Source organism: Haliotis rubra, unplaced genomic scaffold (assembly GCF_003918875.1).
Source record: "Haliotis rubra isolate DU_JTF1 unplaced genomic scaffold, ASM391887v1 Scf512, whole genome shotgun sequence".
Taxonomy (NCBI): domain Eukaryota; kingdom Metazoa; phylum Mollusca; class Gastropoda; order Lepetellida; family Haliotidae; genus Haliotis; species Haliotis rubra.
In genome coordinates this window covers 774844-787592 of record NW_025767205.1, presented here as the reverse complement: position 1 = coordinate 787592, position 12749 = coordinate 774844, and the positions used below count along the sequence as shown (strand labels likewise).

The window sequence follows — 12749 nt, the reverse complement described above, 5'->3', positions numbered from 1 at the left end:
GTACCACAGTATTGTAGTGACAGTAAGGACATAGTAAATCAGTAAGAACCTACTATGTGAACCTAGGGACACAGTGATCAGCACCCTGTAGCACAACAAGGTCCTCGTAACACAGTCAAGACCTTGCATCAAAATAAGGGCCTCGGTGGGGATCCAGAGCGGATCACGGAGAACAGATTGTCATATTTATGGCACCGGGTTTCATTGAGAAAACAAGTTATTAGCCTTAATCTTAACAGGTCTGCTTTAACACATAGTAGACTTGGTCTATTTGACCTGGGTCCAATACATGGCTGCAGTGATGCCGACGTGAGGCAATGCACCATATACCTCACTCTCGTGTGACATAACTTGTCAAACAATGAATGAAATTCAACACATTTCAGCCAGACATTCCATTGATTTCTTTTTCCCAAGATATTGTTTTGTATTTGATGGATTTCTACTACGATTCCTTCTGAAATAACACGTTAGTTTCGCATGGGGCCATCGCGTCGGAATACACGAGGGCCAATGTTGGAGAGATATCACACGTTAAGTGTTTCCAGTGAGTGAATATTTGCATCATACACACAAGCTTCTCGTGTAGTTGCCATCCCCGAGGCGCGCCATGGGGGACGTCTGTGATGAAGTTCCTTCTCGAACTTGGAATCAAAATGTCATTCCAAAGCAACTTTTTTCACTTGATTAAGATGCAATTTAACTGAAGATCGCGCTTTTTATAAGGAGGTGTATGGTCAGTGGAACTGACTTGATAAAAAGAAATACACAGTTATGGGTTGCTGGTTGTAATGTCATAACTTGTATAGGGGGAGATGGAGAGAATTTTTCATAACAACACGCTGCAACTATAAATGCAATAAAACCAAGGAGCACCGTCGTGAGTCAGTTAGTGTCTTCCAGAAAATATTTCGCTTGATCGCGTTGTGTCAGTTCAGTGAGGAAGATATCTCATGTAGCGCAAGTCTTGAACATATGCTTTCGAACAGTGAATATTAGGCTGATCGTTATCCTGGCCATTCAGTGTCATGCAGAACCGTGCATGCCCAGGGACGAAATGACCCATCGTCAAAAGAAACGCCGAATGATTGTATTCCAGCAACACTCCTTCAATGTATAACGATTTATTATCAATGTAATCAAGGGTAAGTTTTATCTGACTTTCGTTATTGATAGGTGGTCGTTTGTTTGCAGTTCACAGCTATAAGTAATTCTTCCCTTTTAGTCGCACGGAATTCCAGGATTATCGTACTGTTGAATCTATATATGGCGTTGAGTGGGTGAATCGGATGGCGTTGTTGTAATGAAGGACAACGTTAAAGGCAGTGTTTGGGTTCAGGTCACAGGGACCTGATTTGAATAAATATAATATGATAAGAGTTGTCAGCGCAGGTTTGCCCCGATGGCCTTACAACTCACTTACACTGTGACTTGCGACATGATCCGATCTAGACTCACGAGGCTTGCAATCATTCAAGTGCCTTCTAACTGCGCATTGCGCTATCTCTAACTGAACTACCATCTTGATAATGATTTCAAAGTTATGAATGAAAAGGAAACTTTTTTTGCCTTGGTTATAAGATTTGGTCATCCATAATTTGTATGTTTCCCTTGTCCAACTCAAAATAATCAAGAAGCCGGCGGGCGAACAATATATGTACAAATAAAACTAAAATATTTTTAATAATTGTGTAACTTATTGTATTACATTTAAATATTTAGATCACTTGGTCACAGTCTTAAATAAATTTATGATATTGATCTAGTAGCTTCTCTTGGGAAACAATGTTTTGATAAGTATTGATGAAAAAAGATCAAGCTGATCTGTTCATGTAACCATGTACATGTGTCACAGTATTTTTCCATAGCGTCAGGGTATAATTTTCCTCAGACGGAAAAGAGAGACGGGAAGCATCTTATATTATTTCACGTCAGAATGACAATTCAGGGCGGTCAGGAGATGGGAAACAGATCGAAGTACGGACAGTCTAAAAGAATATCTTCTCTTCCACTGTTAACAATGTCAAGCCTCTAAATGTTTGAAATGATTGACATGCTTTCACGATTATGTTTCAGGTGTATGACACTGACGTTTGTAGCAGCCTTTGTTCTTGGTGTCGCGTCGTGTCAAGACATCGCTCTGTCCACCAGTGGTATGACGGTTCTCAAGGTGGTTTATGGGGCATCTTGTGGCTCAGGCAGAATCCTGGCAGATGAACAATCACTTCTCACAGATTATGTGAAGGCTCTCTGTGACGGCAGGGACGTTTGCTCGGGCATTGTAGACGTGGACGTCTTGAGCGGTGCCATCGGCAGCTGCGACGGCGACTTCCACGTGGTGGCTGTGTGTGAACATGGAGAAATCCGCTCCTATGGTGTGGATGGGGAGGCTGCGGGACAGGAGTTCACCATTGACTGCAGTAGTCGGGAAATCCCCGCCGCCCGTCAACATCCGGACTGGATGGGAGAGATGGAAAATGTTCTGGCAAACAAGACAATCAAAGAGCTTCGTCTTGCGGGCACACACCACAGTGGCACGTTCTCATTCGATATGTTCCTGTACCATCTCGCCAAGTGTCAGAGCATCCGGGTAGGACAGCAGCTGATGGCGGGTGTGCGGTATCTGGACTACAGGCTTGGGGCGATGGAAGAAGCTTATGGAGCTCGAGTAATACACGGCGTCTTCTACGGACAACAAGCTCTCACGGATCTCCTGGAGATATGGGCCTTCTCTCAGCTTCATCCCAGGGAGTTCTTTATAGTTGACTTTCAGCATACGTCAACTCTTGAAACATCGATGCAACGCAAGCTGTCTGTGTGGCTGGATGTGCTGTTCAGGGAGACGGTCATAAACAGATGGACAATCCCTCTCACACGACACACAATGAGGGAGGTATGGGGGTCGGGAAGACGGGTTTTGTTCCTCCACGACAGACCCAGCTCATCCCAGGTGTGGCCTCGTGGGGTGTTGTATGCCCGCTGGCCAAATGTGTGCACTGGGGAAACTCTAGCTGATCACTCGGACAACGAGCTGTTCCAGATTCACGTTCACTATCATCAACTGGTTGTACTTCAGTGGGTCATCACGGTGAAGTTCCAGTGCTTGACGAGTCTTTATGGGCGGTCCCTGGACATCCGAGAGGAAGCCATGCAGTGGCTCCAGCATAACAACCATCCGTTTACCATCGTCCTCACAGACTTTACCCTCCAGCCACTCGAGGAGGAGGGTATAGTGGAACAGATCATCGAGGCCAATAGACATGTGGGCACGTACTGAACAAGTTCATTCTGATGGACACTTAAGGTGCGAAGTCATAGCAGATAAATTGGACGAACTTTTTGAGAACGACACTGTTCATTATCCAACTTATTTTATGTTTCTTATGTTATGATATGATATTTATGTATTCCTAGCTTCGTTTCACTGCTCCACCATCTTCGTTCCGGAAGTGACGTCATCACGTTCCCGTTCTTGACCTTATACCAACAATCGATCCAAATTGCCTTTTCTATTTTCTAAGTTCGACATGGACAACAACATTCAAAATCGCAGCCTCAAACTGGCGAGCCTTGTATATGTTCAGTTGACACAGGTTTTGACATTCTAGTTGGCACTCATGTTATTGCAAATGACAGGATGATGTCTTCACTCTTCAAGACATTCCTAGGGGTAATTGTGACGGTGCTCAACATAGAGATATCGCCACATGTATGAACAGTATGAAATGTTCGGGCGGTTAAATTCAGCGTCGTATGATTCAAACCGGTCTGAAAACGCAGCCTTAATTGGCGAATGGTACCAGGGTTTATATCATATTAGAATGAAGACAATTCACTTGCTAATCGAGAATGAGTGAACGAGGACATTGGGAATATATTGGCAGTGTTTTTCACCTTGATGGACGTCGTTGATGATATACGTTGACAGTAATTGACTGAGAGCGTTGTAATGAGGCAGTGATCAGGGCCGGTTCCTGAATACAGAATTAATAAACTGGAGAGCAAAAACAATGTACACCCAATGTTTGACAGAATGGTTTTCATTGGTGATGTATTTAATGTGGGTATTATAGTTACAGCCTTATGTAGGCGGTGTCACGCGGCTGTTTTCGGCCTAGTAACAGTTTGATAACGTTCTAGTTCTTTTGGTCAAATCCTCTTTTAAAATGGACAGGGGCGGTGGGGTAACCTAGTGGGTAAAGCGTTCGTTCGTCACGCCTAAGGCCCGGGTTCGATGCTCCACATGGGTGCAATGTGTGAAGCCCATTCCTGGTCCCCCGCCGTGATATTGCTGGAATATTGCTAAAAGCGGCGTTAAACCCAACTCACTCACTTTAAAGTGTACATTTCGTTTGTATGCAGTTGAGTAGTTATGACTGGAAAATCAGCCTTAATGCAAGTGTAGATGAAACAAAATTGATATCGTCACAACTGATGCGGAATACCCAACTGACTGTATATGTAGGGTGTATATAGAGTGTCAAAGCTGTTAACGTCATTGATGGTATGTCTGTCACTGAGTCAGTGTTGAGCAGTGCCGTGCAGGGTCACATCCCTTGGCCGTGCCTGGTTCGGTGAGTTCGATTAACCAGCTACATGATTTGTTGTAATATGATTTCGACACAAGAAACACTATTGAAAGCAATTAATTGTTTTTATGAGTTTGCTTTACGAAGGCAATAGGTACCCAAAATTGCTGAAGGTGTCGGAATTTCCCTATTGTCCCATCAAGGATGTCCGTGCATGTATTGAACAGTTTGTGCCGTTGTGAGAGTATGTCATACTGCGAAAGAAAAGGCGACTTAAATATGCTTGAATATATATAAGTGGTAATACTAGTAGCGGTAGTGTAGTAGAACTAGTAGTAGTTGCAGTAGTAGGTGTAGTAGTAGTGGTAGTAGTAGACTGAGGAAAAAGAATGGGACTGATGCAGTTTTCAGTCACGTATTGTGCCTGTACCACTGACGTATATGTGTGTGGCCGCCATATTGGTTTCAATGTTGTTGTTCTCCACGCGTCTCCCTTAGTGCCACTTTGCGCAATATCACATCTGGCACACGACTATTAGACAAGGAACAGACATTTCATGCTTCCTATTTCTTCATCTATTTGAGATGATTATGTCCTGTAATATCATACCTGTCTACATCGTCAGCCCCGGGGACAGGTGTTAGTCATTATGGAATTACTGAGGCTGATTAGTCTTGGGCAGGGAGTATCAGAAAATGTTCACATGCTTGTGAAGGTATATTTAAAACTCATATGTGAGAGGATGGAGTTAGGGAGACACGCTGGACTGAGGGATAGAATAGTGGTTGGATGGGTTTGGAGACTGAGATTGGGTGGTCATAGTGATGGAAAGGATTAGCTGTGACGGTGGATCATGAGCTGGAAGATGGGCAATTGGTATGGGTGTAGTATTGTGGACTGGTCGGGTGGGTCATAGGAGTGGCGGAGTGAGGTGGTGTGTTGTGTTGAGGGCTGGTCGGGTGGGTCATAGAAGTGGCGCAGTGAGGTGGTAGAGAAGTGGTGCTGTGAGGTGGTATGTTGTGTTGAGGAATGGTCGGGTGGGTCATAGAAGTGGCGCAGTGAGGTGGTATAGAAGTAGCGCTCTGAGGTGGTATGTTGTGTTGCGAACTGGTCGGGTGTGTCATAGAAGTGGCGCAGTGAGGTGGTAAAGAAGTGGCGCTCTGAGGTGGTATGTTGTGTTGAGGAATGGTCGGGTGTGTCATAGAAGTGGCGCAGTGAGGTGGTATAGAAGTGGCGCTCTGAGGTGGTATGTTGTGTTGCGGAGTGGTAAGGTGGGTCATAGAAGTGATGCAGAGAGGAGGTGTGTTGTGTTGCGAAGTGGTCGGGTTGGTCATAGAAGTGACGCAGTGAGGTGGTATAGAAGTGGAGCAGTGAGGTGGTATGTTGTGTTGCAAAGTGGTCGGGTGGGTTATAGAAGTGGCGCAGTGAGGTGGTATAGAAGTGGCGCTCTGAGGTGGTATGTTGTGTTGCGAACTGGTCGGGTGTGTCATAGAAGTGGCGCAGTGAGGTGGTATAGAAGTAGCGCTCTGAGGGGGTATGTTGTGTTGCGGAGTGGTCGGGTGTGTCATAGAAGTGGCGCAGTGAGGTGGTATAGAAGTGGCGCTCTGAGGTGGTATGTTGTGTTGTGAACTGGTCGGGTGTGTCATAGAAGTGGCGCAGTGAGGTGGTATAGAAGTGGCGCTCTGAGGTGGTATGTTGTGTTGAGGAATGGTCGGGTTGGTCATAGAAGTGGCGCAGTGAGGTGGTATAGAAGTGGCGCTCTGAGGTGGTATGTTGTGTTGCGGACTGGTCGGTTGTGTCATAGAAGTGGCGCAGTGAGGTGGTAAAGAAGTGGCGCTCTGAGGTGGTATGTTGTGTTGAGGTATGGTCGGGTGGGTCATAGAAGTGGCGAAGTGAGGTGGTATGTTGAGTTGCGGACTGGTCGGTTGTGTCATAGAAGTGGCGCAGTGAGGTGGTATAGAAGTCGCGCATTGAGGTGGTATGTTGTGTTGCGGAGTAGTCAGGTGGGTCATAGAAGTGATGCAGAGAGGAGATGTGTTGTGTTGCGGAGTGGTCGGGTGGGTCATAGAAGTGGTGCAGAGAGGAGGTGTGTTGTGTTGCGGAGTGGTTGGGTGTGTCATAGAAGTGGCGCAGTGAGGTGGTATAGAAGTGGTGCTGTGAGGTGGTATGTTGTGTTGAGGACTGGTCGGGTGTGTCATAGAAGTGGCGCAGTGAGGTGGTATAGAAGTAGCGCTCTGAGGTGGTATGTTGTGTTGCGGAGTTGTCAGGTGGGTCATAGAAGTAATGCAGAGAGGAGGTGTGTTGTGTTGCGGAGTGGTCGGGTGGGTCATAGAAGTGGCGAAGTGAGGTGGTATGTTGTGTTGCGGAGTGGTTGGGGGGGTCATAGAAGTGGCGAACTGAGGTGGTATAGAAGTGGCGCAGTGAGGTGGTATGTTGTGTTGCGGAGTGGTAAGGTGGGTCATAGAAGTGATACAGAGAGGAGGTGTGTTGTGTTGCGGAGTGGTCGGGTGGGTCATAGAAGTGACGCAGTGAGGTGGTATAGAAGTGGAGCAGTGAGGTGGTATGTTGTGTTGCAAAGTGGTCGGGTGGGTTATAGAAGTGGCGCAGTGAGGTGGTATAGAAGTGGCGCTCTGAGGTGGTATGTTGTGTTGCGAACTGGTCGGGTGTGTCATAGAAGTGGCGCAGTGAGGTGGTATAGAAGTGGCGCTCTGAGGTGGTATGTTGTGTTGAGGAATGGTCGGGTGTGTCATAGAAGTGGCGCAGTGAGGTGGTATAGAAGTGGCGCTCTGAGGTGGTATGTTGTGTTGCGGAGTGGTAAGGTGGGTCATAGAAGTGATGCAGAGAGAGGTGTGTTGTGTTGCAGAAGTGGTCGGGTTGGTCATAGAAGTGACGCAGTGAGGTGGTATAGAAGTGGAGCAGTGAGGTGGTATGTTGTGTTGCAAAGTGGTCGGGTGGGTTATAGAAGTGGCGCAGTGAGGTGGTATAGAAGTGGCGCTCTGAGGTGGTATGTTGTGTTGCGAACTGGTCGGGTGTGTCATAGAAGTGGCGCAGTGAGGTGGTATAGAAGTAGCGCCTGAGGGGTATGTTGTGTTGCGGAGTGGTCGGGTGTGGTCATAGAAGTGGCGCAGTGAGGTGGTATAGAAGTGGCGCTCTGAGGTGGTATGTTGTGTTGCGAACTGGTCGGGTGTGTCATAGAAGTGGCGCAGTGAGGTGGTATAGAAGTGGCGCTCTGAGGTGGTATGTTGTGTTGAGGAATGAACGGGTGGGTCATAGAAGTGGCGCAGTGAGGTGGTATAGAAGTGGCGCTCTGAGGTGGTATGTTGTGTTGCGAACTGGTCGGTTGTGTCATAGAAGTGGCGCAGTGAGGTGGTATAGAAGTGGCGCTCTGAGGTGGTATGTTGTGTTGAGGTATGGTCGGGTGGGTCATAGAAGTGGCGAAGTGAGGTGGTATGTTGTGTTGCGGAGTGGTCGGTTGTGTCATAGAAGTGGCGCAGTGAGGTGGTATAGATGTCGCGCAGTGAGGTGGTATGTTGTGTTGCGGAGTAGTCAGGTGGGTCATAGAAGTGATGCAGAGAGGAGATGTGTTGTGTTGCGGAGTGGTCGGGTGGGTCATAGAAGTGGTGCAGAGAGGAGGTGTGTTGTGTTGCGGAGTGGTTGGGTGTGTCATAGAAGTGGCGCAGTGAGGTGGTATAGAAGTGGTGCTGTGAGGTGGTATGTTGTGTTGAGGACTGGTCGGGTGTGCCATAGAAGTGGCGCAGTGAGGTGGTATGTTGTGTTGCAGACGATTTTGGTGTGTCATAGAAGTGGCGCAGTGAGGTGGTATAGAAGTGGTGCAGTGAGGTGGTATGTTGTGTTGCGGAGTTGTCGGGTGGGTCATTGAAGTGGCTCTTTGAGGTGGTATGTTGTGTTGAGGACTGGTCGGGTGTGCCATGAAAGTGGCGCAGTGATGTGGTACGTTATGTTGCGGAGTGGTCGGGTGGGTCATAGAAGTGGAGTAGTAAGGTGGTATGTTGTGTTGCGGAATGGTCGGGTGGGTCATAGAATTGGCGAAGTGAGGTGGTATGTTGTGTTGCGGAGTGGTCGGGTGGGTCATAGAAGTGGCGCAGTGAGGTGGTATGTTGAGTTGCGGAATGGTCGGGTGGGTCATAGAAGTGGCGAAGTGAGGTGGTATGTTGTGTTGCGGAGTGGTCGGGTGGGTCATAGAAGTGGCGCAGTGAGGTGGTATGTTGTGTTGCGGAATGGTCGGGTGGGTCATAGAAGTGGCGCAGAGAGGAGGTGTGTTGTGGTAGATGAGGAACTGTGGAGACACTTAGGATAAGGAGGGATCTGTCAGCTGTGGTGTGGTGGTGGAGATTGAGGGAGCGGTGTCAATGATGGTGTGGAGAGTGGATAGGGTGGGAAGCTGATACAAATGTTTACGTTGCTGGATTAGCACTCTGAGATCATGTGTGATTGGTATATAAAAGCATGCATTGTTTTTGTGTCATAGATTTTAGCACGCTTAATATATAGGTAATATATTAGACCTTAACTGTCTCGTGGACATATGTCATATCTCCGGTGTACACGATGAATCTTTCCGTGACTTATATGTCACCAGCAGCACAGACGCCAGTACAGACTATATCGTCCTCAGTATGCGGCCTATATGGTATATGACACCTGATAAGGAGCAGTCCGGGCTCCTTAACGGCAGGGTAATCTATCCTTATTATGATTAATTTCTTAATTTCGACTCCTGATATTTTCATGCGGAGACATACCTCTCAATAATTTCCTCTGCTGGTGCCATCTTAATCTTTCCTGCGTATTAATCCCAATATTGTCGTAAATATAACCCCTCCGCTTGCCTTCATACGTGATCAGAGTTGTTATATTGGTAAGTCGAGGCAATAAACAATCAGGTTTCGGACAGGTGTGGTCTTTAAGTGATTGATTTGTCACTTAAGACCATTGCTAGAATGGCAGGAAACTATCACCGCAAATTGAATTCATTCGATATTCTAGCTGCACACAATTTCTACTTAGAAAAGTTACATCTACATGGTAAACATAAACATGCAGTGTTGTACTAGGTAGTGTACGTTGTACATAGTAGTGTACGTTGTACACTGGTAGTTGAACGTGTCAGGAATTAACAGAAACGTTGGTAGTATTTTGACTGGCTTTATTACTTATTACCTGACATCACGCACGCCCATACAAACACCAGTTCAACACTACTAAAACCACTATTCAGACTAGATAACATACATGTATGTAAATATAGATCCACATGAAATGGAGCACCATATGTACACTCATTTACAACACAGAGCACACACATACCCTTACGGCAAAACGTATGCATACAAGTATTTCCTACCAAATTGAGTATCTTGAAATTCGTTGTCTCTACAAATCTCAGAAAAAGTGTCAACGTGGCCAGGTTATCCTGTTTACTAACTCCCGATAGGATTGAAATGATACATACTAGAATACAACTTTTCTTATCGAAATCTGTAGTTTGCGAATGATAAATGAGAACTGTGACGTTAAGTAATCGGTCTGAGCGAAAAAAAAACCCAAACAAGTTGTATGGATAGTCAACTTCTTTATTGCATTTGGTGCGACGTTTCGGTGTAGGTACTAACACCGTTATCAAGTAAGTGATAACGGTTTTAGTACCTACACCGAAACGTCGCACCAAATGCAATAAAGAAGTTGACTATTCATACAACTTGGTTTTAATTCATCTATCCAACTTCTAACATGCCTCTCAAAGAAGTAAATCGGTCTGAGCCACAAATCGAGCTAAATGAGTTTGCGTAGAAGAGGTTTCACTCTTTAGTGTTCATCTTTACTAACCTGTCAACAAACATACTCCAGGCCAAACCTTCGTTGCCAACACATCCTGCTGATGACCCCTATCAGCAGGATCTGCAGCAAACACAGTCCACCTTGTGAGGCCATAATCAAATAATTCTTAGAATTTAATTCCAGCCCGAATGACCATACAACCCGAACTTGACCACCGCACACGTAGTCCTACCAAACATGCATCACGTGAAGTACGTCAATGGACAGCTAGTGTACACAGATACCCTGAATGATTTGCCTGGACATTGAGACAATGTATAATTCATATACTATCATGTCTTCCTCTTCACATTTTGGTTTCCTGATTTAGTGACAAATTCATTGTGAACTTCAATTACTCACACAATGTCCCACTCGGTTTAGTTGGATAATCCACCAATATCTTCATCGCGATCAACGTTCAGTAGTGAAAAAGTAGATGAATAAAACACATTATCTAAACAAACTGCAAATCTGACAAACCTGACTGAAGTCTTTTTACCCCTGAGGGTATTTGTGCATATGTGGTTGTAAAAGTCATTTGAGTAAATGCATATCAACAATCTGACCACATTCTGATTAACCCATGGGTAGACTCAGACGTCTGCATACATCGTGTCTCTCCCAAGATAGCTTTCCAACATTGTTAACAGAAGAATCAATGGGATTTTGGTTTCTGTTCTACTTGCGTTGAGGACTTTTTCTTGAACTAGACCGAGAAAATAGAATTTGGATGAATAAACAATCTCGTGATTGGTGAAGTCATGCTGTCTGGGAAATCGTTGAAAACGATCAGTTGTAAAATTTAACTTCCATAAGATGAAACTCCAATATTCGATGTGCATAACCTCGTCCAACTCTGTCTCACTGTTGCAAACATTCACCTTCTTCCCATTTGTCAGCTCATGTTTAAGCAGATATACTTTTTGCATATATTTACCAAAGGAATGTCTACCAACATGTATATGGTTTACATGACAAATGTTATCATCCCGATAAGTCTTCATGTCGTGGAGGCTCATAGTGCCACAAATGTCGGAGGAACTGAAGAAAGAAGACCATTATAGAACCACGTACACTTCTGCGTTTAACAGTACGATATGCTTTGATCCCACAGCTTATATATACTCGGAAGTATATGGGCATAGTGAGTGTAGTACTACAGCGAACGGCTTACACAACATACATATGTCGTGATGGATGGAGAGATAACCTGTACCACCGCACCACCTTTCGTAACGGTGTTTAGAGTGACATTGTCCAATGTTAGTCACCATTCTGATCGTGTCCCTTTTACACCAACATTGAAACATTGCAATGTAGTTCATATTCCATACACCACTATTTTGTTGCACTGAAGCGCCAAAATGTTCTCGTATGTTGCAAATGAGCTCTGCCCTGATGGTCATGTTACAGAATGTATAAATAGAGAATTTCACAAAGCCATTCAATACCACGTTAGCAGCAATGTCCGTACGTTTCAGCACCTCTGCTTGTGAGCGCTGAAACATTGTCCACACTTCGTAACTCATCTCCATGCCAGCACTGCATCAATATCAGTGATGTGTCCTCGCACCATCTTGTGGGCACTGCAACAACTCCATTTGTCCGTAGAACATAACTAAGGCAGCATGACGAGCAGTCTTAGTAATCAGCATGTCGTGTAATCAGCATGTTGTGTAATCAGCATGTCGTGTAATCAGCATGTCGTGTAATCAGCATGTTGTGTAATCAGCATGTCGTGTAATCAGCATGTCAACATGTCGTGTAGTGTGTAGCCATTGAGTGTTTGATGCTTCCACGACTCCAACAGATCACTATTGCAGCAGTTATAGGAGGTTACCATTGAGTATTACATGCTCCTGTGGCGACCTTAAGACTCGTAGAGTGTCATAAGAATTCCGTGACCACGATTTTGTCCAGAGTTTTGTCCACGATTTTGTCCTGTGAGTACGTTACGACTCGTGACGTGGCATCAGAATTCCGTGACCCCGGTATTGTCCAGTGCTTTGTCCACGAGCTTTCCTGTGAGTACATTACGACTCGTGGAGTGGCATCAGAGTTCCGTGATCACGATACACTTCTGTCCAGTGATTTTTTGTTCAGGATTTTGTCCTGTGAGTACGTTACGACTCGTGAAGTGACATCAAAATTCCATGACCCCTGTATCAGTGTTTCGTCCACGAGTTTGTCCTGTGAGTACATTACGTCTCGTGAAGTGGCATCAGAATTCCGTGGCCACGGTATTGTCCAGTGTTTTGTCCACGAGTTTTTCCTGTGGGTACGAAACGACTCGTAGAGCGTCATAGGAATCCCGTGGCTAAGGTATTGTCCTGTGTTTTGCCCACGGTACAGTCCTGTGGGTACGTTACAACAAATGC

At 45.5% G+C, this 12749-nt stretch overlaps 1 protein-coding gene across 1 annotated transcript; it reads left to right on the top strand.

Moving 5' to 3' along the window:
• The first annotated feature begins 2155 nt into the window (after positions 1 to 2155).
• LOC124292301 lies at positions 2156 to 3277 on the top strand. Its single transcript, XM_046729366.1, has one exon. The coding sequence runs from the start codon at positions 2156 to 2158 to the stop codon at positions 3275 to 3277; it is 1122 nt and encodes a 373-aa protein (XP_046585322.1).
• Positions 3278 to 12749: the final 9472 nt, after the last annotated feature.

Excerpts from the sequence above, each read along its gene's own strand:
- LOC124292301 (XM_046729366.1), top strand. The coding sequence starts at position 2,156 with ATGACGGTTCTCAAGGTGGTTTATGGGGCATCTTGTGGCTCAGGCAGA.